This window comes from Nyctereutes procyonoides, unplaced genomic scaffold (assembly GCF_905146905.1).
Source record: "Nyctereutes procyonoides isolate TBG_1078 unplaced genomic scaffold, NYPRO_anot_genome, whole genome shotgun sequence".
In the NCBI taxonomy this organism is placed as follows: domain Eukaryota; kingdom Metazoa; phylum Chordata; class Mammalia; order Carnivora; family Canidae; genus Nyctereutes; species Nyctereutes procyonoides.
This window is the reverse complement of record NW_026575045.1, coordinates 4,663,865-4,690,687: the sequence shown is the minus strand read 5'-3', so window position 1 is coordinate 4,690,687 and position 26,823 is coordinate 4,663,865. Positions and strand designations below refer to the sequence as shown.

Genomic DNA, 26,823 nt, shown 5'->3' with positions numbered 1-26,823 from the left:
CTGTGTGGGTCTGCTTACAGGCAATTTTTTTCAATATACATACAGTACTGTAAATGTATTTTCTTTTCCTTGTGACTTTCTTAATAACATTAAGAGCAAAATTGATTATTACAGGGTATGGGACCCTACAGAATGGGTTGGAAAGAATAGAGGAAACAGACCTTTCTGAATATACCTTTACATACATCTTGACTTTGGAACCATGTTACTATTTTGTCTGCTCAGAAAAATAGACAAAATCAACTAGGATGGCATGAAATCCTAAAATTGAATACAAACAGAAACAAATTAATCAAACTGTATTTCCAATGAATGACATAGCCACATTGATGGAGGGGAGCAGAATTAACCTAAATAACCTTTAAACACAGTGTTTGGACTAGGGGAAAAAAGTTCTAAAATGTGAACTCTAATACAGTTCTGTTTCACAGAGGCACAGTTTTGCAATTCTGAAACAACTTTGAGCTTTCTAGGGTTTGCAAAAAGTCAATGTATTGTGGATAATGGGAATTAGGAGTTACATATCTGGAAAAGAAGAAAAAACAGAATAAATCTTGCATAGTGTGGAACTGGAACTGGGATATATGGCTAGACACACACACACACATATTCATACATAGATGTGGATGTGCTCACACAGATATATACACTCACCTATATATATTCACAAACATACATATACCCTTGCTGATTTTTTTCAACTATAACAACATCAGCCTTAAGATTCATATAATCAGACCTGAAGAAATGGAATTTTGCAATTTTTAAAATCTAAATTTAAGATATTATTTATGCAGCCTGTTGTGTAGAAAGATGTTACTACAGGAATAATTATCAGGAAAAAAAGGCTTTTAAACAGAACAGCCAGGCTGTCTTTAAATAGCAAAGAATTTGTGTATGTGGTCAGATCATAAAAACAGAACAAATATAATATTAATACTAGTGGCAAATATTCAAATGTGCCCAGCTCAGATTATTTCCATATTAGTACAATAAATATATTATCTTTCATAAAAATTGAAAAGATACAAATGCCACTTGGTATTTCACAATGAAACTTATCAAAAACTACTGTACCTTACAGTAAAATCATAGGAGCAAGAGGCCAGAACGGAAGCATGAAATGGTGAAAACTATAAAAACAAAACAAAACTTTTTTAAGTTAGCTATAATTATACCATGCTACTTCATGAGGTCATTCCCAGGAGCGCCACAATAAAGTTTAATCAAAACCGTCACTTAAAATTACGTTTCCCCGAACCTTATATGCTTTAATTCAAGGCAAGAATCTTCTTGCCTTTTAGTATCAGCTGCAGGAAAAACATTCACTTTTATAATTCTCCAAAGAAAAGTCATTCCTCAAGCTTTTTAGCACTTATTTAGGATAAAATATTCCCAAAGAGTTGCTATTCTGGAAAAAATAAATACAATTTCCTAATTGCTATCTAAAAATGACTCAAACAAATATAAGGGACTTAAGTATGTCATCATACAAATACATAATTATATAATTTACCAATTTTATGAATACATCTTATGACTCTATGCACGTATATCAAATCATTATCTACATGTTAAATAAAAACATCTTTAAAAGAATTTTTATGCTATTTGCATATCACAACTAACAAAAAGGACATCAAGGACAAAAACTAAAAATTTAAAGACTAATATCTTTTAGATAAGTAATCAACATACTTTAATAAGCTGTCCTTTACAATTATATTTCTTCAGTTTTTCTTCTTCCCAGTACTTTAATAGCTATATAACATAAATTTTACTACATTTGAATATGCTTTATAGTTTATAAAACACTTTCAGTAAATTACCCAATTTCATTCTCAAAAGCACTGTGAAATAAATATTGAAAATATTTTTCAACTACTAAAACCTGTGTGCCATTAAAAATGACAACATGGCACTGGGTCTTATACTTTCAATTGAGACCTGTAAAATTTAAAGTATTAATTTAATTTAAATTTAGAGTTTTTGAAATGGGAATAATCCAATTATCTTGTTTAAAAGATCAATAAAGTACTTCTTGACCCTTAGTGTAATAAAACAAAGAATGAGATTGGGAGATGTCATTTAATAAGATGTTTTCCACAGTGACTTAGCAAAACCTACCACTAAAAGCCAGGAAGCTAACATAAGTCCCCTTATAACCAGGCACATTTCTCGGGAGCAGTAGAAAAAAGTTATCTTTATCTCGTCTTCTGCTGTTGGCAGAGTGGAAAATTTTCAATACCCCAAATTTTTGTGAACATTCATATTTATTATTGTGTTAGAGAAGAAGAAACCTTTCTGTAAGTTTCAACAAAGAGACCTTCCCACTGAATGCAAAATTATGAAGAATACCAAAAGTAAATTACCATAGATAAAAATATGAAAAGGAATAGTAGCATGGAAATGACAGAATGAAAAAACATTTCTATTTAATCACTGGTACCAATCAACTATATTGTCCCAATTCATTCAATAATTATTAAAATATTTTACCTAATTTTAGCTTTCATTGTTCATCACCATTAATTGGCTAATGGAGATATGCATAAAAAGAATCAATAATCCCAACCCCTAACTGTGTTTTCTATGTACTTCACTGATTATATTTACACTATATATATAAAAAGAAAAAATAAACACTTACTTTCACTCTCCTAATAGCATAGGTATGACCAAGAAGTTCAAACACGGGTTGCCGTACATTCCTCAGGTCCCAGCCTCTCAAACTACAATCAACTGCCCCCGTCACCAGCAGATTCTGCAAAACGAACCAGGGAAAAGAGAGCATTGAACATATCAGAACAAAGCCTAGTATCAAATGGCATTGTGGATTCTCCAACCTACCTTTAGTAGTATCAGTAAGTACATAGGGGTTTAAAAATGATGTCTGACAAATAAGCTCACCCTTCTCTTCAGGGTATTCTGAGGCTTTACCAGGCCTTAGAAGGCAATAGACCTGTTAACTGAGGAATATTGAGGGAAAGCAAAGGGTACAGATTTGATTTTCATGTTTTTCTAAATCTAATCCAATCATTGTTCCCCACTCTCATGGGCCATGTCTTTATACAGTATCTAATCATATCTGAGAAGCTCTGCAGTAGTGGTGAGTCTCCTATCTATTCAGGCTTTACAAATCTATCTAGAGCCCTCGGTGAATCTGCAGTTCCCGGCTGAAGAGGCCAAGTGCTGGGTACACAGTCAGTCCCATTCCATGTCAACCAGAGCAGTAACTGATTGTCTGGATGTGCTGCATTTCATGGTAAGCTCATTTGAGGAAAAATTCCAATAATTTAAAACAAAAACAATTTTAACAACTCTCAACCACATATCAGCATCTTTTTTAGAATTCCCAAAAGTATAACACATAGTCCACAATTCATTTTCTATATGGAAAACTCATTTATAATGACAGAGATTTGAACTGCAGTCATTAGTTCTGAAACTGTTATTTAGATCAAGTATCATAACTGAAAATGTACTCTTTTCTTTTAATCTATTTTATTTCGTTTCAAAGACTTCTGCCAATATAATGCTCTCTTAACTTCCATTAGGTAATTAAAACTGACAAGAAAAAAGGCATATGTGTCTGTCCCAGCCAACAGACCACTGCAGGTATATAGACACTATATCAACACATGTTTAATCCATTTCTATTCTGAATTCATATGCTCCTGTGGTTAACAGAAGCTTTGCAAAAAGGTACAAAGTGACACTTAACTTACAGGAGCATGGAGTTTGTTGGAAGATGAAATAAAATTTTAAAAACTGGTAGACTGTCAAACTGAAAAGCAAGTTACAAAGTGTTCAGGAGACTAACCAGCAAAATGAATGGGAAATGAAAGAAGAGGACACAAATTGGTGGGGTTAAGAGGAATAAGGGAAAAAAATCACATAAATTGTAAAGCAGCTTCCCAAATAAGTAAGTAAGGCTGCACTGTTGAACTTTGAGAATTTCTATTTCTTACTCTGCCTGTTTTATGTGCACTTAAATCCAATTAATGCTAATACAGGTCACTCACAATCATCAATTAGAAATGAAAAGGACTGAATTTAACATAATGGTCCATAAACATTACCAAAGTCCACATAAATGAAAAGAAAATAAAATCTAGAACATTTCAACAATAGGAAGGGCTCAGTAGCTCAGGACAGATCCAGACAGGATACCTCATTGTATTTACACCAGTCACAGCTCAAAATTTCTGCCTGATGTGCTGGAACCACAATTCTGACTCCTGTTGACTTCACATCCCAAATTCTCAGAGTCTGATCACCTGGTGAAAGATGAAGACTTGGTCACTTCCCATCACACCACTTGGATGCTCAGTGATATTGTATTCATAATGATTCACTATTTTACTGTTAGGATACCTCCATCTCTATATCATATGCATACATATATTTGTTTTTCTTAAAGAAGATTTATTCATTTATTTTAGATAAAGAAAAAGAGCATACAAGTGGGAGCAGCAGAGGAAGAAGGAGAGAGAATCTCAAGCAGACTTCACAGTGAGCCCAGAGCCCAATGTGGGCCTTGATTTCACAACCCTGAGATCACAACCTGAGCTGAAACCAAGAGTCTGATGCTTAACCAATCACACCATCCAGGCACCCCCACATATATGGTTTTGAACTATAATAATGCATAGAACTACTAAAAGTGATGAACCACAAAAAGTAATGTGTCATAACAATGTTTTTAGATCAACTCAAAACAGGAAAATCTGAATTTCACACTGAGACAAGTACAGACAAGGTGGCTGATACACACATATAGCACATGTCTCTCCAGGACAGGAAAAGGCCCTAAAAATCCTCAGTTTCCAGCAAATAACCCACTAGCACAGTCTATAAGAAACAAAATGCTGGGAACCCTGGGTGGCTCAGACATTGAGCATCTGCCTTTGACTCAGGGCGTGGTCCCAGAGTCCCGGGATCAAGTCCTGCATCAGGCTCTCTGCATGGAGCCTGCTTCTCCTCCCTCTTCCTATGTCTCTGCCTCTCTCATTAATAGATAAATAAAATCTATGTGTGTGTGTCTCTCATGAATAAATAAATAAAATCTTTAAAAAACAAAAACAAAATGCTAGCAATTTTACTGTTAAATGTGGGCAGTCTACCAAGACAAAATAGAAAAATTTTAATCTTACTGTTTATGTTTACTACATTTTAATAGGCCAGCCCAAGGCATATTTTTCTCCTTGGAAAAAATAAGTTGGCAAAATTTAGGAATTACATTTTACATTATTACAAAAATGGTTTACATTGCTTAGTTTCACAAAGTTACCCTTGCTTAAATGTTTTACAGGCTGTTTGCCTTTGATTTTTATAAACTATAAGGAGACAGCAATAGGACCAGATGACTAAAGCTCAGCAGATATGGGGGCCGGGGAGAGGAGGAGGGGGGAAGATATATATATATATTAATATATATATATATGTGTGTGTGTATGTATATATATACATATATATATACATATATATATATATAACCAGTAAATTATAGTCACTGATGCTGAGAGAAAGCTGAAGCAACTTGATAAAAAAAATGTGTGGGCTATGGTGTAATGGCAGTCAAGGTCTGGAACTCCACTTAGCAGTTACAGGACCCTGCACAAGTTACATAATATCAGACTGATCCCTCATTTCTAAAAGAGAAACAGAATGCCTACTATGCAGGGTTGTCCAAGAATTGAGAGTAATAAAGTTTCTAACACTTACCATGGTCTCTAGCACAAAGCAGATACTCTAATATATGGTGTATGATAATGCTAAAATTTTTAAGTCTGTTTTGCTTACTTATGTTCCCAATTCTAAATCATACTGTCATTTAGGTACATTTAGCAAATTTTAGACAATGTAGTTTTTTTTTTCTGATTTCTGTGGAAGTTGTTTAAGAAAGATAAGAATTCAATTGTTGGTGGCAATGAAATGCAGAGGTTAAAAATGGGGGCTCTGAAATTCCAAGGCTTTAGTCCTAATCCAACTCAATCATTTGGTCCCTGTTGATGTTTAATCAAGTTACTTAACTTCCCTGGTTCTCATTTTCCTCACCTGTGATAAAATATTTACCTTATCAAGTTTAAATGAGATGTGTTTAAAAATAAAATAGCATACCCATGATTAGAAGTCATTTCTACCCCTATTAATAATACAATGAATAAAAGCAAATATTTATTATTGACTGCTTACTATGTGCCAGATGATAGTCTAAACATTTTATTTGTATTAACTTTTTAAAACCATAATAAGTGAGGTAGAAATTTTGATAACACAAGAAGCAATTTTTGTAGCACTTTACAAATGGGGAAACTGAAGCTGGTAGAGATGAAATAATATCCTCAAGATAGTAGGCTGTGGTATCAGGATCTGGAACAAAAGCCCAGGCAGGCAGGCTCCCCAGCCGGCATGCTCTGTAAGGGTACTGTGCTGCCTCCTCAGGTTGGAAGAGACCTGCCAGACAGCCAACGTCGGCTGAATCTTGAGCAGTTCTTTTTATTTAGATGTTTTTTCAATAAATTGAGAGGAAAAAAAAAACCTCACATACATTCATGCCACACACGACATACTATCATATCTGCCCCACAGTTATCTTAGAAATGAAAGTAACAGGAACACTTGGGTGGCTCAGGGGTTGAGCGTCTGCCTTCAGCTCAAGGGCCTGATCCCTGGTCCGGGGATTGAGTCCCACATCAGGCTCCCTGCATGGAGCCTGCTTCTCCCTCTGCCTGTGTGTCTGCCTCTCTCTGTGTCTCTCTCATGAATAAATAAAATAAAAACTTAGGGATCCCTGGGTGGCGCAGCGGTTTGGCGCCTGCCTTTGGCCCAGGGCGCGATCCTGGAGACCCGGGATCGAATCCCACGTCGGGCTCCCGGTGCATGGAGCCTGCTTCTTCCTCTGCCTGTGTCTCTGCCTCTCTCTCTCTCTCTCTCTCTCTCTGTGTGTGTGTGTGTGTGTGTGTGGAACTATCATAAATAAATAAAAAATTTTAAAAAAAAATAAATAAAATCTTAAAGAAAGAAAAGAAAGAGAGAGAGAAGAGAGAGAGAAAGAGAGAAAGAGAGAAGAAGAAAGAGAGAAGAAGAAGAAGAAAGAAAGAGAAGAAGAAGAAGAAGAAGAAGAAGAAAGAAAGAAGAAAGAAAGAAAACAAAGTTGAAACCTTTATTTCCAATCCCATTCCCCATATTCCTTGCCCAGAGGTCACCACAATCATGAACTTGGCAATCCTTTAGTCTGTGCTTTTGTAATACTTTCATTACATTTTTATGGATTCATATATACCTACTATTGCTTTATTTGTGGGATTTGTAATTTTTTATTTACAAATATCATAATCTGGGATGCCTGGGTGTATCAGTGGTTGAGCGTCTGCCTTCAGCTCAGGAGTGATCCCAGAGGCCTGGGATCAAGGTTCACATCAGGCTCCCTGCAGGGACCCTGCTTCTCCTGCCTGTGTCTCTGCCTCTCTCTGTGTGTCTTTCATGAATAAATAAATAAAATCTTTTAAAAAAAATACAATCTTCCTACTTTTTTAAAAAAAATTGAGTACAGTTGATACATGTTACATTAATTTCAGGTGTACAACATAGTGATTTCACATCTCAATACTTTATGTTGTGCTCAGCATAGGTATAGCTGCCATCTGTCACCACACAATGCTACTACAATACTATTAACTCTATTCCCTATGCTTTGTCTTTTATTCCTGTGACTCATTCATTCCCTAACTGGAAGACTGCATGTCTCACTCCCCTTCACTCATTTTTTTCATCTCCCAATCCTCTTCCCAGCTTCCTACTTTGAAAAAGTTGAAAACCACTCTTATAGGAGAGAGTAACTAACATTTTTGGGTCTAGCTAAATATGGTAGGGATGGGAAGGAATGAGAAATTTCAAAGTACCAAATGGAAGCTGTTCAGAATTAGTATAGACTAAAACTTCAAATAACTCCAGGGACCCTATTATAGTCAATGTCTAGCCGCCAGTCAGTAAAATTTGTTTCAAAATTCTAAATAGCTTTGATAAAATGATGTCTAGGCTTTCCCTAGCCTTCAGAGTATAAAGCAGGCTGTAGATGTCTAGTGTTTGGTCTTCCCAGCAGTACACTTTGTGTAGGAAAAGCATCCTTTTCTCACCATGTGACTCTAGAAGGACCTATGGTTCAACACAGCTGAGCACCCAGAGACAGGTCCAAGCATGACCAGTCTTAGTATCTTCTTCCCTGTCCTGATCACAGCTGGCAGGTTAAAGGTAGATACCTGGGATTGTTTTTTTTAATTATAACTGAAAAAAAAAATAATTTCATTACCTCTCAGGATTTACAAGTTGTAACACTGAGGAATACATGGCTGCCATATGTGTCACTGTTTGGAGAAAGCCAGCTTGCAGAGTGAAGTCAATAAGCAGAGAAAAGTCCAGATTAAAGACAGAAAATGTGTCCTGCAGCTGTTCAAGTACTCCTTCCCTTTCTCAGGTTGCTTTTCAATAAATTCTATGAAGAAAGTCCATTACCTATAGGTAAAGGAGACCCCTTACTAGCCTGGAGGGAGAGAACGAAATTCCCCTAAAGCTTTAGCCTGTAAGAAGCCTAGCCCCAGAGAAAAACACTTGATACAGCACAAGGCTTCCACTAAAACATAGGAAATACTTAAATGATGTATGTCAGCTTTCAAAAATTTATATTTAACATCAAGTCAAACTATAAAGTCTGCTACCGGATTGCCTGGCTGGCTCAGCAGTTGAGCATCTGCCTTTGGCTCAGGTTGTGATCCTGGGGACCCAGATCAAGTCCCGCATTGGGCTCCCTACATGGAGCCTGCTTCTCCCTCTGCCTATGTCTCTGCCTCCTCCCTCTCTCTCTCTCTCTCTCTCTCTCTCTGTGTGTGTGTGTGTCTCATGAATAAATAAATAATCTTAAAAAAAAAGTCTGCTACAACCACAACTAAATCACTGTTTAAGTTGAATATGCTGTGTTCATCCTAATAATTACATTTTATGTGTATGTGAATGGTTTAGAGCATCAAAACATTACAATGAACATGGACTAGACCATGAGGAAGTAACTGTTATTCCAGCAGCATTATTGATTAGTCTCACAAAACATAATGTTAAACAAAAGAAATCTGACACAGAAGTATAAAAATAGGCAAAATTATTCTATGCTACTAGAATTCTGGACAGTAGCCACCCTGGAGTTGGGTGGGGGAGCCTCTCAGAATGTTCTTTCTTGGTCTGGGTTACTGGTACATGGATCTACTCACTGTGAAAATTCTTTGCACTTAAGGTAATGCACTGTTCCTTGTATTATATTTCACTAAAAGATTAAGGAATTGAACTACTAGGTATTTATTCAAAGGATACAAACAGCAATTCAAAGAGGCACCTGCACTTCAATGTTCGTAACAGCAATGTCCACAAGAGCCAAACTATGGAAAGAGCCCAGATGTCCATCAACAAATGAATGGATAATACACACACACACACACACACACACACATACATAAAAAGAATGAAATTTTGCCATTTGCAATGACATGGATGGAACTAGAGGATATTATGCTAAGAGAAATAAGTCAGTCAGAGATTTCACTTATATGTGGAATTTAAGAAACAAAACAGATGAGCATAGGAGAAGGGAGTGAAAAATAAAATAAGATGAAAATGGAGGTAAGAGACTCTAAACTCTAAGAAACAAACTGAGGGTCACTGGAGGGGAGAGTGTAGGGGAAAGGGGTAACTGGCGATGGGCATTAATAACAGACTGATGCATCACTAAATTCTACCTCTGAAACTAATAATACAATATATGTTAACTAAATTGAATTTAAATTTAATATATATATATAACATATTCATATAACATATATGTAGAAAAAAAAAGATTAAACAAAACAACAAATCCTGGATGAGTAGCTACTACATATTTCTCCGGGACAGTATTTTGGTTCCTTACCATCATATTTAAGCAACATTCCCATACACAGACAAGCCATGGCCTGGGTTGTCCCTTGCAGTTAACTTAAACGACACAAAAAGGAAAAACTGCTCTGAAGAAGCTAAGCATTCCATTTACTTTACAGTCACTTCTGTTGCACACATTTGGCAGTTCATCCTCCTCACTTTGTTTTCCAGGTAGGAGAGACAGCTTCTGACCCAATGGTACCATGACTCACTCAACTCTTAGCCACTGGGATATCTGTATTCACATTGTTTTTGTTTTTTTTTTTTTAATTGCATTTTCCAGACAACTGGCCTTTCATTGTCAGCCAGACATCTACCAGGGCCCTGTGATAGTGTCACGGACCCATCTGAATTACCAGCTTCTCTTATCAGTTGCAGACTTGCAGTGGCAGCAGAAGCAGTGAATCTGAGCACACAGTATGCAATAGGAAATGTTGGCTGCTACTATGTCCAATTTCAAACTGCGGCAGGTAGGAGAAAGGTAAGTAAGGAGAATGAGGGTCAACACTGAATCTACAATGTGAAGAACTGAGCAGCAAAAAGGATACATATTGGGTCCAAATAGCTGAATTGAACTGAAATGCCAGATGCTTATCAAATGTAATATGACTTTTTTCTTAGAGTAGAATGAAGTGTGGTTTTTTTGTTTTTTGTTTTTAACTACCGGACCCATTCATTCAGGCTTGGCTATGACTTATGCAATTACATGGAGTCTGTAATAGCAGTAACTTCGTTTTCTTTGTTCAAAAAAAAGTCTACTTCATATTAATGTTCTTTATGTAATGAGCTAAAAAATTCTTCCCTTCTATCTCATATAATTTAAAAATATGAACTCTGTCCTATTATCAACTTTCTTGAATTAGACAAAATGCAATGTCCTTAGATAACTCTGCTTTGGAAAGTAAATCTAGATCAAGTCTCTAAAAACTACCCCTTTTTGGCCTGTCTTAACTGAACCAATGATAAAAAATTTACTTTGAGATTTGCAAACACCATCTAAATTTGAAGGTGACTAAATACTTAGAAGGACTTCAGGGCTATATTCTCATGTATATTTAAAATATATAAAAAAAAATAATAATAATAAAAAAATAAAATATAAACTGCTCTGAGCAGTTGAGTGGTGTAATTAACCATATGTGTGCCACAGGATTAGACATAAAAGTACCTCTTGACTGCCTATCATATAAGCTTCTGCCATTTATCATTTTCTTAGATATTTTATTTATTTATTCATGAGAGACACACAGAGAGAGGCAGAGACATAGGCAGAGGGAGAAGCAGCTTCCTCACAGGGAGCCTGATGTGGGACTCGATCCCCGGACACCGGGATCATGCCCCCGGATGAAGGCAGATGGCTCAACCACTGAGCCACCCAGGCGTCCCAACTTCCGCCATTTACAATATTTGGAAAAACAAATATTTTACAACCATGAAATGTACAGTTGAGATTTCTTAATGTAAAGATTATGTTTCATAAAAAGCTTCTGTCTGTAAGCAAGAAGACAAAGTCGGAAAATTAATAAAGACCATAGTGTAACTCAAAACTGAGGACAAAAGCAACTAGGGCATTCTCAAACTACAGAGACCACTCCCTCTCTGAATTCAGCACCGAAACCATTCTGTCGGTTTTTTAAAAGGGGATGAATATTAAAACAAACATGCAATTCCCATTATATCAACAGAAATAAACTACCAGTTTGGCATCTCGAACAGAGCTAAGCCGAAGACTAGAACAGTGCTTTCCAAATGAGGCTGATCATTAGATTCAGCTGGGGTCATTAAAAAAATGTGCCTCCCAGAGGTACTTGATTCAGTAGGACTTAGTGCCAGAATTCTGTTGTTTTTTTAAGCTTCCCCAACAATTCTGACAGCTAGCCAGATTTCAGGATCACTGGCCTCACATGGCGTTACACAACCATGCATTCCAGATCCTACCCAGAGCAAGTTCCTCAGAAGAGTACCGCAAATTCCTACAAGCACATACACATGCCATGGTCATACAGATGTTCCTCAAATATGCTCTGTTCTCACCAGCTCCCTCCCGTTTCTTTGTTTTCCAGGTCTCACCTCTCAACTCTTAGTTGTTCCTAGGTAGTAGCCTGAACAGTATCTCCTCAGGGAAGCTTCCCTGACCAGCCTTAGCTGTTTCCACAGAATTCTGAGCACACATGTTAATAATAGAAGGCAACACTTACAGAGCTCTAACTCTGTGCCAGGTACAGTGCTCAGCCATTTGCACACATTAACTCACTTAATCCTCCTTAAAACTCCATGATGGAAGTATTATCATCACCCCTGTTTTCCAAATGAAGAATGAAGAGTCAGAGGACTGAAGTCAGGTAATACCAGTGAAAAAAGAGTTTTGTCTCAGTCCAGCTCGAGTCCATGTTCCTAACCTCTATACTTACTATTTACCTCTTCAAAGAACTTCACACTCCTTAGCATTATCCACTGCTCTAACTTTTTTTTCCTTAGAATCTCTCTTTTCCACTGGATTATAGCTCTAAGAAGAACCCTGTCGGGGGATCCCTGGGTGGCGCAGCGGTTTGGCGCCTGCCTTTGGCCCAGGGCACGATCCTGGAGACCCGGGATCGAATCCCATATCGGGCTCCCGGTGCATGGAGCCTGCTTCTCCCTCTGCCTGTGTCTCTGCCTCTCTCTCTCTCTCTCTCTCTCTCTGTGACTATCATAAAATAAAAATAAAATTAAAAAAAAAAAAGAACCCTGTCTGTTCTTCTTCAATGTATCTCCAGTGTCTTTCAATGTATCATGCAGAAAACAGTGGACATTCACTTAATATCGGATTCACTGCCCATGTCCCTCTCAACAATCAAAATTGACCTTAGATATGTTTTTAAAATCCTAATAAGATGGTTACTCCCCATATCTTAAATAACAATAAAAAATATTTTAGTGTTTACTTGTGTAAGGCACTCAGCTATGTAAAAGAATACACAATACACATGCCCTATAGGAAATGTATGAAAACAAGTAAAGAAAATATGCAAAGAAGTTCATTTGAATCCTAATACGTTGTACATAGCTTGATAAGCAAATTTTCTCATCTCACTCAGAATGGCAAAAGCACAGTGAGAGCTTCAGAGCTTGCCCCATCTTTTACTGTACCACAAACCCTCCTCCTGTAGAACAGAAGAAAAAACTTTAAATCTTTTCAACTTTATTAAGTAGGCTACTATTTGAAAATAATTATGGGGATCCCTGGGTGGCTCAGGGGTTTAGCGCCTGCCTTCAGCCCAGGGCGTGATCCTGGAGACCAGGGATTGAGTCCCAAATCAGGCTCCCTGCATGGAGCCTGCTTCTCCCTCTGCCTGTGTTTTTGCCTCTGTGTGTGTGTGTCTCTCGTGAATAAATAAATAAAATCTTTTTTAAAAAAATCATTATGAAGGAATAGCTCAGGAAAATGGCAAATGCTTAATAAATAAAACTTCCAATGAGTTTCTAAAATGATAAAAGCTGGCAGAAAAATGGCTTTACTTTATCCAACTTTTAAAAAGAAACATATTTTATAGCTCACAGATCCGGTGCTTGGTTTTCATGAAATCCCTTTAAGGGTTGATGTGCATACAATTCAGTGAATATTGGCCCGTTGAACATATGAAGCCACTTCCACCTAATCACTATTCACTCTTTCCATTCTTGGAGTCTGAGTTTCTCATTTCCCATTCCCAACTGTGGGAGCTCTACTGGGCCCAAGCCAATCAACATTTACATGCCCTTCTCCTAGGCACAGTGATTAGTTTAGAAACATTCACATGGACCATCAGATGGGAGAAAATGAAACTTTTCTAGATGTCTGAGAGGGATTCTCACACTTTTTCCTACTGGACAGAAACCAGAAAGGATAGAGGGGTTAGAGCTGCTGCCATCTTCCTTTCATATGATGCTTGATCCAAAACCAACTCAAAAGTATACAGAAGAGATGGCAAGAATATCCTCTAAGTCCTACATCCAGCCATGTGTATAAAGCCAGATGTAATTCTAGACATTTCAACCATGCAAGCAAATAAATTATCTTCTAAGTTAAGGTGGTTAGGTTCAGAATTTCTTTGACACTCAACCAAAGAGGTCCTGGCTAATATGACCACTATTTATATTTATTTCTAATAGAACACATGAAGATAATGTCATTAAACACATAATCTTTTTTTCTATTAAACCAAATGGACATTGTGATGGTAAAAGACTGTTTACATACTACCTATTTACAATGTGCAGATAGTTTTGTGATTATATTGCTAACTCTCCACATAATATGTCTTTTCCTGCTATTCAGTTCCATACCATTGAATATTCTGTATACAACATCCAAATTCATTATTATGTACACCGTGCTAACACAAAAGGTCAATGTAAAAGGCCTTATATGTGTGTGATTCAGCCCAAATGAAGGCTAATAAACAAAATTTTGCCTGACAGTTAAATGCAGATGTATTAGTTCAAGATTTTGTCACCATCAGATTTTATATTTGGTCAAGGTCATAAAAAGAGCAATGATTAAAAACAAGGAAGATAATTTTAGAGCCTTATATAATAATATACATTACCAAAATTACATACAATAGTAAGGTAAAAGAATTTTTTAAAAAGCCTATCAGTAGTTTAAGGAGTTTTACTTAATACTTTTCTAAATGTGTAAATTATACTCATTATTAATTCCATTTTATTATGAATGCTGCCAATTAGAGCTCCCAGCAGACAGGTCTTCACTGCTTCACTAGAAGGGAAGTATGTCTCATTTTGAAGATGGATCTATTTTATACCACTAATTCCATCCAGGGTTTGAAATGACTCCTTTGAATCTGTAGGATATTAGACCAAAGAGCCTCCCCACTCAAGGAAAATGATGCTAATGTCAATCTAATTCACATCCTTAAAAGAATTTTATTTGAACGTGCACTAATACTCTCTGAATTAGGGCTTTTCACCTATAGTAAAATTATAAACATTATGATGAACTGTTGTCATCATACAGATTTGATTCACTATTAGCATGAAACTCATTAACATTTACACTAAATTATAAGCATAAAGATAACTCAAGTTATACAGGTAAGCTAAAGGGTTAGTTAATTCAAACAAGCATATCAATATTGCTATCACTTACTTAATACACACCCAGCCTTACAATTAGGTGTGCCACAGAAAAATTTTAAGAAATCAAACAAGAAATTTAGGCTTTGAGAAGGAAATGTGCCAAGGAAAAATATATTACTGGTCTCATCCCAAAAGATTTGGGATCTCAGGAAAGATTTAACTCAGGTCATGGATAAAACTGTGACTCAGATAACTTAGAAATTTTTAAAATAATAGTAATAATCTTATAAGCATACTGTTTTTCACTCTAGAAAACCATGTTGTTAATTTTAATCATTAAACATCTTTTGGCTTAACTGAACTTCTATACACAGAATTTACTATTATCTTGGAATCTAAGAAATTGCTTAATATAATGGACATATTTATACACAATTTACCTGAAGATTTCCAGTTCTGAGCATTTTTTAAAATTTTTATTTATTTATGATAGTCAGAGAGAGAGAGACAGAGAGACAGAGACACAGGCAGAGGGAGAAGCAGGCTCCATGCACTGGGAGCCCGACGTGGGATTCGATCCCGGGTCTCCAGGATCGCACCCTGAGCCAAAGGCAGGCGCTAAACCGCTGCGCCACCCAGGGGATCCCTGGTTCTGAGCATTTTCAACCTAATAATACTTTAGAATTCAGGGATATTTGGTCATTTTTAATTCTTAGAATAAAAAAATAATTACATAAAAGGAAAGGATTTTTTTAAAATTTTTACTTATTTATGATAGTCACACACAGAGAGGGAGAGAGAGGCAGAGACACAGGCAGAGGGAGAAGCAGGCTCCATGCACCGGGAGCCCGACGTGGGATTCGATCCCGGGTCTCCAGGATTGCGCCCTGGGCCAAAGGCAGGCGCTAAACCGCCTCGCCACCCAGGGATCCCAAAAGGAAAGGATTTCTGTGACATTACATCACATTTAACATAGTGGAACAACTGAGGGCATTGATATAGTTTATTAGCAAGTAAGAACAATTATCCTACTGATTGCCTCTTTGGAGATGCTGGATAATTAAATGAGGAGACAATGTTAGACACACTCTACCTGCTCCTCTAGCTATTTTCTTCTCTCCTGCCCCAAAATGACCAAACTCCACAAAAAAGCTTCCACTTCTTGATCTCCCCTCAGGACTCTTTATACAAAGCGTCAGCAAACATTTTCTGTGAAGGGCCCCATAGTAAGTATTCTGGGGTTCAAGGGCCATTCCACCTCTGCCACAGCTCTTCACCTCTGCCACTATGGCACAAAAGCAGCTACAGACAGACAACCTGTAAAAGGGTGTGCATGGCTGTGTTCCACTAAGACTTTGTTTACAAAACTTGTCAGTGGGTCATTTTGATTTGAAGGCAGTCATTTGTCAACCTATACTCTAGTCTACGGTTTCTTCTATTTATCTAAGGTTTCTTTCCCAGGGGCTCCAATTGACTGGAAAGGCTTTAGTTACCATGTATGAGCCAATGACACGATTCAGTTATGAGGCTAGATTTCTCAGCTCTAAACTCAATCAATTCCTTGACAATCCCGTGTGTGCCACTAGCTGAGTGTGTTCTAAAACAAAACTTTCAAACATATTTCTTACCTCAGTTATGACATTAACCACCCACTGATTTATCCTTGGCAGGAATCTGGGAGTTACTCATCCTTCTCTCTTCATCTCTTGGACATCTTATAGAATCATTTTTAAATTTTTTTTATTTTTATTTTTTTTTTTAATTTTTATTTACTTAGGATAGTCACAGAGAGAGAGAGAGAGAGGCAGAGACACAGGCAGAGGGAGAAGCAGGCTCCATGCACCGGGAGCCCGACGTGGGATTCGATCCCGGGTCTCCAGGATCGCGCCCTGGGCCAAAGGCAGGCGCCAAACCGCTGCGCCACCCAGGGATCCCTAGAATCATTTTTAAATACTACTTGAGTTGGCCCAATTTCTGTCACCCCTTCTGCCACCATGCTTGCCCATGCCTTCATCTCTCTTAGTTAAATCTTGCACTCCCTCCTGCTCACCTCCCAACTATTCTCTACACACTGCCAGAATTCGTTTTTTAAACCTATTCATTGCCGTGCCCATGTCCATAGGATAAAATCCAAACTCGTGAATCCAGTCCATGACATGTGATCTGGGCCCTTCTCTACTGCCCAACCTCATTTTTACCACCTTTTCCTCTTATGCATGGTCTCCCTGACCTTCTTTCAGTATCTCAAATATGCACCAAATTCTTAACTTTTGGACAGCCTATTCTCTGCCTGGAATGGTCTCTCTTTCTGTGCCATGCAATGCCTCCTATTTTTCACTGAGCCAACTTCATATTCATCCTAAATGAAAGCCAGAAACTTAACAAGCATGGATTGTTTTGACTACCAAAAAACTTAAATGCATATACTAAAAGTAAATAAATAAATAAACAACATAAAATAAAATAGTTAAAAGACAAACAAAAAGTTGGGAAAATATGTGTAAGATACAGAAGACTGATCCCCAAAACTAAAGAAGAGCTCATGCATCAATACAGAAAAACAACAAACATCTTTCAGTAGAAAAATGGGCCAAAAACATGAACATGAGACTCACAAAAACATGAACATGAGACTGGAAAAACAGTAATGATCAACAGACATAAAAAATACTCACTATCCCTAGTAATCAAGTATGCAAAACAAAACAAAAATTAGGTATCATTTTTCATTCATCAAATTGGAAAACATTTAAAAGATCAAGGAAGTGCATTTATTTATCATTTCAAGGTCTAAATCTTAAAATAGGAGATCCCTGGGTGGCTCAGTGGTTTAGCGCCTGCCTTCAGCCCAGGGCGTGATCCTGGAGTCCTGGGATTGAGTCCCACATCAGGCTCCCTACATGGAGCCTGCTTCTCCCTCTGCCTCTCTCTCTCTCTCTCTCTCTCTCTCTGTGTGTGTCTCATGAATAAATAAGTAAAATCTTAAAAAAAAAATCTTAAAATAACTTTTAACATTATCAGATTCTCACTATCAGAATTAACTGGTATCATCAGGACGGGGAAGGTTGTTGTTATCATATTGATTAATCTATAAGGTGTTGCTGCTCTATAATCAACACTTTTGAAAGTCATTAGTGTCATATAGGATATTTTATGTATATACTCCCCAAATGATCTCATTTAATAAACCCTCACATTGGAATACCCTGAGACGACACATAGATCAATGGAACAGAATAGAGAACCCAGAAGTGGACCCTGAACTTTATGGTCAACTAATATTCGATAAAGGAGGAAAGACTATCCACTGGAAGAAAGACAGTCTCTTCAATAAATGGTGCTGGGAAAATTGGACATCCACATGCAGAAGAATGAAACTGGACCACTCTCTCGCACCATACACAAAGATAAACTCAAAATGGATGAAAGATCTAAATGTGAGACAAGATTCCATCAAAATCCTAGAGGAGAACACAGGCAACGCCCTTTTTGAACTTGGCCACAGTAACTTCTTGCAAGATACATCCACGAAGACAAAAGAAACAAAAGCAAAAATGAACTATTGGGACTTCATCAAGATAAGAAGCTTTTGCACAGCAAAGGATACAGTCAACAAAACTAAAACACAACCTACAGAATGGGAGAAGATATCTGCAAATGACGTATCAGATAAAGGGCTAGTTTCCAAAATCTATAAAGAACTTATTAAACTCAACAGCAAAGAAACAAACAATCCAATCATGAAATGGGCAAAAGACATGAAGAGAAATCTCACAGAGGAAGACATAGACATGGCCAACATGCACATGAGAAAATGCTCTGCATCACTTGCCATCAGGGAAATACAAATCAAAACCACAATGAGATCCCACCTCACACCAGTGAGAATGGGGAAAATTAACAAGGCAGGAAACAACAAATGTTGGAGAGGATGCGGAGAAAAGGGAACCCTCTTACACTGTTGGTGGGAGTGTGAACTGGTGCAGCCACTCTGGAAAACCGTGTGGAGGTTCCTCAAAGAGTTAAAAATAGACCTGCCCTACAACCCAGCAATTGCAGTGCTGGGGATTTACCCCAAAGATTCAGATGCAATGAAACGCCGGGACACCTGCACCCCGATGTTTCTAGCAGCCATGTCCACAGTAGCCAAACTGTGGAAGGAGTCTCGGTGTCCATCGAAAGATGAATGGATAAAGAAGATGTGGTCTATGTATACAATGGAATATTCCTCAGCCATTAGAAACGACAAATACCCACCATTCGCTTCAACGTGGATGGAACTGGAGGGTATTACGCTGAGTGAAGTAAGTCAATCGGAGAAGGACAAACATTATATGTTCTCATTCATTTGGGGAATATAATAGTGAAAGGGAATATAAGGGAAGGGAGAAGAAATGTGTGGGAAATATCAGAAAGGGAGACAGAACATAAAGACTCCTAACTCTGGGAAACGAACTAGGGGTGGTGGAAGGGGAGGAGGGCGGGGGGTGGGGGTGAATGGGTGACGGGCACTGAGGGGGACACTTGTAGGGATGAGCACTGGGTGTTATTCTGTATGTTGGTATATTGAACACCAATAAAAATTAATTTATTAAAAAAATAATAATAAAATAAAATAAAAAAGGAATACCCTGAGACATTGGTTTATCATTCCTACTACTTGTTCACCAAGGTGGGGTCAAAGTGACTCGAGGAGGCAGCCTAGCAGAGCAACCCTGCCTTGTCTATGCCAATTGACATTGTTCACCTTTGTTTCATATCTACATTTTTCACAGCTTTAATGGCATGCAGTACATTACACAAATTATCCAAAAGAAAAATGACGCAACATATGTTAAAGTGTCAGCAACTTTCAGAAAGAAATAGTACTCAGAAAATTCTTTAGCCAAATGTTTATTGATGATGGATCAAATAAAAGAAACATGGTGTACCTCTTTTTCTATCTTAAATTAGTTTCAATTCCCTAAGTTTAAGTATATAAATTTATATGTATAATTCATAAAATATAATTGGTGAATGTTCTTTTCCATCAAGTCTATTTAAAACTAGAGTCTAAGAACTCCTTCTGAATGGCGCCATGATTCACTCAATTCAACTATAATACTAGATGAAGGCTACTAAGAAATTTCCATAATCAAAAGCTGTTTTATAATAATATTTTCAATGGGGAAATGAATTTGGGATGGAGCAAATTTTATGAGAAAACTCATAAAATTATTTTCCTGTACAATTTCAACAACAAAAATTTTATAGCTATAATCATATAAACTCTAACATCAGGGACGGGGGTGGGGTAGGGTGCATGTCGCTCAGTGGTTGAGCTTCTGCCTTTGGCTCAGGGCATGATCCCGGAGTCACAGAATCCAGTCCCACATTGGGCTCCCCGCATGGAGCCTGCTTCTCCCTCTGTGTATATCTCTACCTCTGTCTCTCTGTGTCTCTCATGAATAAATAAATAAAATCTTTAACAAATAAATAAATAAAAATAAAACCTAACATCACTAAGCAAATTCAGTCTTTAAAGACATCTGACTCTTCCTCAAGAATATTCCCCCATAAACATTTTTTGTTTTTGTACCATACATTCTGGAATGAGAATAAAAATCTTTATGGAAGAATACAAGAAAAAGTTAACCATGGTTCTATGGAGGCGGAGGGGTGAAGACTTACTTTGCATTTGGCATGTTTCTGTACTGTTTGAATTTAATCACTATGCATACGGTAAGTCTAGAATAAGGCTTATCTGGGATATCATTTTTGTTTTTTCTTTATAAATTTTTTGAAAGTTACAAAAGAAGCAAAAAATAGTGATGATTTTACTTTGTCAATCATCACAAATATTTATCATTAATTAGCACATATTAACATTCTTGTAACTCTTACTCAGACTTAGCAACCTTCATTCTGATAAACAAACCAAGGATAATGCCATCTAAGCAAAGCAGTTCAGTGGCTAATAAAAAAAACTAGAATGGCTACCGATTTTGGAAGATTTATAACTAGTTATTATATGCCTAAGACAAACCATATTTGTTCATGAATAGTTGAAAAGTAGTCTAGGCCTGGCTGATTCTTGCCTAGAGGTTGATAAAAAATGAAACCATCTAAACAGCACAAATACTACTGTGGTCCCCTTTTCCTTCCAAATCTCAAGTCCACAGCGCCACCTACTGGGAAAAGCAGAGCCACCATTCACCACAAGTAAGGCTTTTTTGGTAAATACCAAATTATTTACCTGAGGCTGAAGCAAAGCAACCAGGGATGTGAGGAGACCAGATTGTGCTATAAATGACACTTTCATGGCCTCTAAAGGTGCACAAAGACTTTCCAACAGTTGGGTCCCACTACAAATAAATGAATAGATCAATTACTTGGAGGCAAATTCAAATTTATGTTTATATATAATACATACAAAAACTACATATATATGTATATATACACATATAATAGACATATATATCTCAAGGATTTTTTAAAGTCTATTTTCACATAAAGCAAAATGGTATTTAAAGGGCCAAAATAATCAATCCTGAGCTAGTGGTTAACTTATAGCCAAAAGGTTAAAAATGCTTAAATTCTAATAAATGCTTTAACATAGTTTTTTGAAAAGAAAATTAGCTGTGTAATTGAAAGATATAAAAGTATGTTCTAGAAAAGAAAAAAATTCAAGGGAAGCTTTGGGGAAGAGAATATTTGGTTTTAAATACAGTAATGATGACATACCAATTTGACAGTTTGATCCCATGAGCCAGACACTACAAGCTGTTCACCTCTGGTTTGGCTCCAATCAACACTATAGACCTAAAAATATTTTAATGTGTCATTTAGAAGGCAAAGGAGCATTAAATTCAATATTACATTTTGTCTCTTCATAATAGTGATAGCCAGTTAGAACAACTAATTCACCTCACTGAAAGTCCTACAAATCTCAACATGGTGCCTGAGAAATGGAAAGGCCATTTTGTCCATTCCTCCAGACATACTCCTTACAGATAAGATTCCATTTGGTTTTAATAGAATTCTACAGATTATTTCCAAACCTCCTTCACTAAAACAAATCATATATATTTTTAACCTACCAACAAATCACTGTTTGCAGCACCCTGTAGAAATGTCAAAGCAGATTAGAAAGTTAGTCATCTAAAAAAGCTTGCCAGGTCAGTGTTTATCAGAAAGCATTAAAATTCAATTAATATTGCTATCTGGCCTTTCTTAGAAAAAGCTTATAGGAACCAGGTAATCCTTTCAGATCTCTTGGTAAACAGCTTTAGTTATCCAATGCTGCTATTCTAATCTATGCTTTACTGCTTTTAGTGAATGATTTCAAATGAACCATTTAAAAACTTATGGAAAAATAAAAATCTTATGGAAATATTTTATTGTCATTTTATATAATAGATTATATATAGACCACTATTGTAAGCTAAGTTCTACAAAACATGTGCATAATTATTCTTTATTAAATTAAAGTAGTCCTGAGTATACATCACTAAATATGACCAGCCATATCAGGTTCTTCTGAATCTTAAAAATTCTTGCTACCATATTATTTATGTAGGAGGCAGGAGTGTCTGCAGTTTGCTGTACCTTAAGCATGGGTTCCCTGCTCTCTGCTGTCTTGCACTATGTACTATGTACTATGTACCATGCCTAGCCATATTGGAGTCTCAGTTTAAAAAAAAAAAAGTAATACTGATCTTGTTTCTGTCTAAAACTTTACAAAGTTTTCTGTCTAAAACTTTCACAGATTTTTTGAATCATGATTTTTAAAAATATTGCATTGACATTATTTGACTACTGAATTTTGGGGGTCCTCCTGAATCATGTACCTATGATGAGACCCTCACCCACCCTATCCTAGTCCTGGCTCTGCTGCTGTCCATATTCATGCAAAAGAGAGAAGACCAGGGACGCCTGGGTGACTCAGTGGTTGAGCATCTGCCTTCGGCTCAAGGCGTGATTCTGGAGTTCTGGGATCGAGGTCCCGCATCGGGCTTCCTGCGTGCATGGAGCCTGCTTCTCCCTCTGCCTATGTCTCTGCCTCTCTTTCTGTGTCTCTCATGAAAAAAATAAATGACAACGTGGATGGAACTGGAGGGTATTATGCTGAGTGAAGTAAGTCAATCGGAGAAAGACAAACAGTGTATGTTCTCATTCATTTGGGGAATATGAATAATAGTGAAAGGGAATATAAGGGAAGGGAGAAGAAATGTGTGGGAAATATCAGAAAGGGAGACAGAACATAAAGACTCCTAACTCTGGGAAACGAACTAGGGGTGGTGGAAGGGGAGGAGGGCGGGGGGTGGGGGTGAATGGGTGACAGGCACTGAGGGGGACACTTGACGGGATGAGCACTGGGTGTTATTCTGTATGTTGGTAAATTGAACACCAATAAAAATTAATTTATTAAAAAAAAAAGAAAAAAATAAATGAAATCTTTAAAAAAAAAAAAAAAGTGGGCAGCCCAGGTGGCTCAGCGGTTTAGCAGGGTGTGATCCAGGAGACCCGGGATCAAGTCCCACGTCAGGCTCCCCACATGGAGCCTGCTTCTCCCTCTGCCTGTGTCTCTGCCTCTTTCTCTCTCTCTGTGTCTCTCATGAATAAATAAATAAAATCTTAAAAAAGAGAGAGAGAGAGATCAGCTGGAACACTGAAGAAACCACAAGCCAGCAACAGAGAACAGCTCATATAAACGGGGCAGCAAAAAGCAAAGAGCTGCTGTGGCCATCTATTGGTTATGGTGGAAAAAGACAGACTTGGAAGTAGTCACAGAAGATCTTGAGAGCTCAAGAGTTTGATTTTGTCCTGTAGGCCAGGACAAGGCAAATTTCTTCTGTAAAGAGCAATAATTCAGGGCTTTATAGAACATTTGGTTTCTGTATGTCAGCCTGCTAGAGCAAAAAAGTAGTCATAGATGATGCCTGATGAGTAGACAAAGCTGTGTTCCAATAAAACGTAATTTACAAATCAGAGAGTAGCCTAGGTTGGGCGCTGTCCCATGAGTAGTAGTTTGCCAACTCCTGCTCTAGGTTGATGTGAACAGTCAAAAATAACCACAATAGCAAACTTTATTGAGCATCTACTGTGTGCCAGATACTGTTATAAGCATTTTACATATTTTCTCTCATTAATCTTAACTCCTCTGAAATATTGTGCTAAGACCCAAAAAGTTTAAATTAATTGTCCAAATTCCTAAAGCTAGTAAGTTGCACAGCTGAACTCTGCAGCTCAGCAGCCTACCTGCTGAGTCTACCCTTAATCATTACACTAGGCTGTCTCTATACCACACTACTTCACTACTTGAGGGCACTGTTGAATTGGAATGACCTTGGGCTGCAATATTAAGGAAATAAAAGCCTGCCCTTCACTGGCGATTCACTGGTATTGCCCTTCATCAGAGCCCAGATTGATTCCATTTTGTTTTCATGAATGATCCATATTCAAGAACTTAAAGCCTCTGTCAACTTAGTGAACTCCTGTTCACCTGTCTTTTATGAAACAGGCCTCCCCTGGACAAAGCCTTTGATGACTGAAATGCTTCCTTTTGTGCATTCCAACAGCATCTTGTACCTAATTACAATTTAACACTCATCATATTTTACTACAACTTGTGTTAAATACCTGCTAAAGTCTAGAAAATCCACCATGAGAACAAAACCATCTTGTATGTCTATGCTCATTGCAATATAATAAACACTCAATAAACAGGAGTTAAAATAATGTACCCAATTAAATTTATCTTTACAATCTGCATCACTAAGGTATTATAAAGAGCTACAGTTTTCATTTCAGAGGACAACTGAACAAATATAACTAAAAACTAAGACCAACATGTCAGATTTCACTGCCCCTACAGCATGACATAGGATTTGAAAGCTTATGACTTCTCATCTTTTGAAAGTGCAAGAGCTCCCACAGGCTCAGAGAGAACCCAGGCCTAGTGAGAACAAAAGATAGGAGGTAAGATAACTACGTTAATGGTGGTGTTGCTGCCAGCTATATCATCAGTCATACAACAAAGTATAAGCAGTAGGACTCTAGGACAAAACTAAGGACAAGACACACATGGTGAGGTTAAATGGGATAACATGGAAGGAAATAAAGGCAACTCAATAAATATTTTATGTGTTTGACTGTGTCTACAATTTAGGATATGGGAATGTAACAGTCCAAGCCAGGATAGATATTGTTAAAAAACAAAACAAAACAAAAAAAAAAAAAAAAACTATAAACATAAGTACAAAATGGGTGCTGGGATACAAAATTCAGCTTGATGGCCAGAAGACAGGATCCAAGCAGGGCCGTAAGGCCTGGCTAAAATATCAACAGCAAAAAGCAGAAGTGAAAATAGTGATCAGAAACTCCCCCAAAGACATACACAGGCATAGATAGCACTCAAGGGATTAGGACTGAGAACACTGCAGGATAACACCAAGGTTTTGTGCCTGGGGACTGCCGGTGGTGGTGGCACTAACAAAATGGGAAGACTGGAGGAAAGAAGATAATGTGTAATTTTAGACATACTGACTTTGAAGGGACAGCAAGATAGTTAAATGGAAATAAATGTCTAGTGGGAACAGGGTTTGGGCATTAACCTCAGGCTCTTAAAAAAGTTTACAGCCAGAGGGATGTTGGGGAGACAGTTGAAAAAGAATAGTAGATTCCATTATCCCAACTTCAAGTTACCTTACTGGGTTATTCAACAAATATTTATCAAGCACCTACTTATGTACGAAGCACAAGGGAAAGGGGGGTACAATGTTAGACAAGACAGATCAAGTCCCAGCCCTCACGGATCATAGACAAGCTATAAATAATTTCAGATTGTGAATTTAAAGAAAAGCTACAGGGATCCCTGGGTGGTGCAGCGGTTTGGCGCCTGCCTTTGGCCCAGGGCGCGATCCTAGAGACTCGGGATCGAATCCCACGTCGGGCTCCCGGTGCATGGAGCCTGCTTCTCCCTCTGCCTGTGTCTCTGCCTCTCTCTCTCTCTCTCTGTGTGACTATCATAAATAAATTAATTAATTAATTAATTAAATTAAAATAATAAAATAAAATAAAATAAAATAAAATAAAAATAAAATAAAATAAAATAAAATAAAAGCTACAGAGCACAACAAAACCAAGGAAAGAGACTGGGAAACAATGATAGAAGGAAGGAGTCACTTATTGATAGAGTGGTCAGGGAAGACCTCTCTGAGCAGAGACCTGAGCGTAGTGACGACAAAACTGCAGGTTTGAGAGGAAAGGCTTTGACAGAAGAAAAGGGAAAGACCCTGAAGCAGGAACCAAGCTTGTCATGTCTGAAGAACAGAAAGGTTAAATAGAAGGGACAAGATCCCAAAGGACCATGGTTACAAGTTTGCATATAATTTTTCTTAAGAGACTATAGTCATCAACCCCACACTAGCTACTACCTAGACCGTGTGTAGCATCCTTTAACTGCTCTCCCCATCCATCCGTGCTCACCTCCATGATCTATGCTGCATAGAAACATAAATGTCATTCTCCTGTAGAAAGCCCTTCGAGTGTTTCATACTATGAGTCTCCTGTAACCTACCATCTTCACTCAACATTGAGATTTATCCATGCTGCTGCTTATTACCGAAAGGTCAAAATCCTGCAAAACTACAAATGGTTTAGGGATGCATACATATGCAGTAAGACTAAAAAGAAAAGCAAAGAAAACAGAAGAAGACATTCAGAATTAGTGGTTACTCCTGGGAAGAAGGTAGTAAAGGCCAAAGGAGGGAGAATGACAGAATTAGGCGAAAAAGTAGATACAAGAAAGATAGCATC

The 26,823-nt window shown here is 37.5% G+C and overlaps 1 protein-coding gene across 1 annotated transcript in view; it reads right to left on the bottom strand.

Moving 5' to 3' along the window:
* Positions 1-26,823, bottom strand: part of PEX7 (peroxisomal biogenesis factor 7) — an 87,372-nt gene that overhangs the window by 47,355 nt on the left and 13,194 nt on the right. The window contains exons 4-8 of the mRNA XM_055324661.1: positions 21,748-21,825; positions 21,260-21,368; positions 4,174-4,280; positions 2,651-2,764; positions 1,078-1,133 (exon numbers count right to left, since the gene is read on the bottom strand). Coding sequence (XP_055180636.1) covers positions 1,078-1,133; positions 2,651-2,764; positions 4,174-4,280; positions 21,260-21,368; positions 21,748-21,825 — 464 coding nt within the window. The remainder of the gene's footprint in view (positions 1-1,077; positions 1,134-2,650; positions 2,765-4,173; positions 4,281-21,259; positions 21,369-21,747; positions 21,826-26,823) is intronic.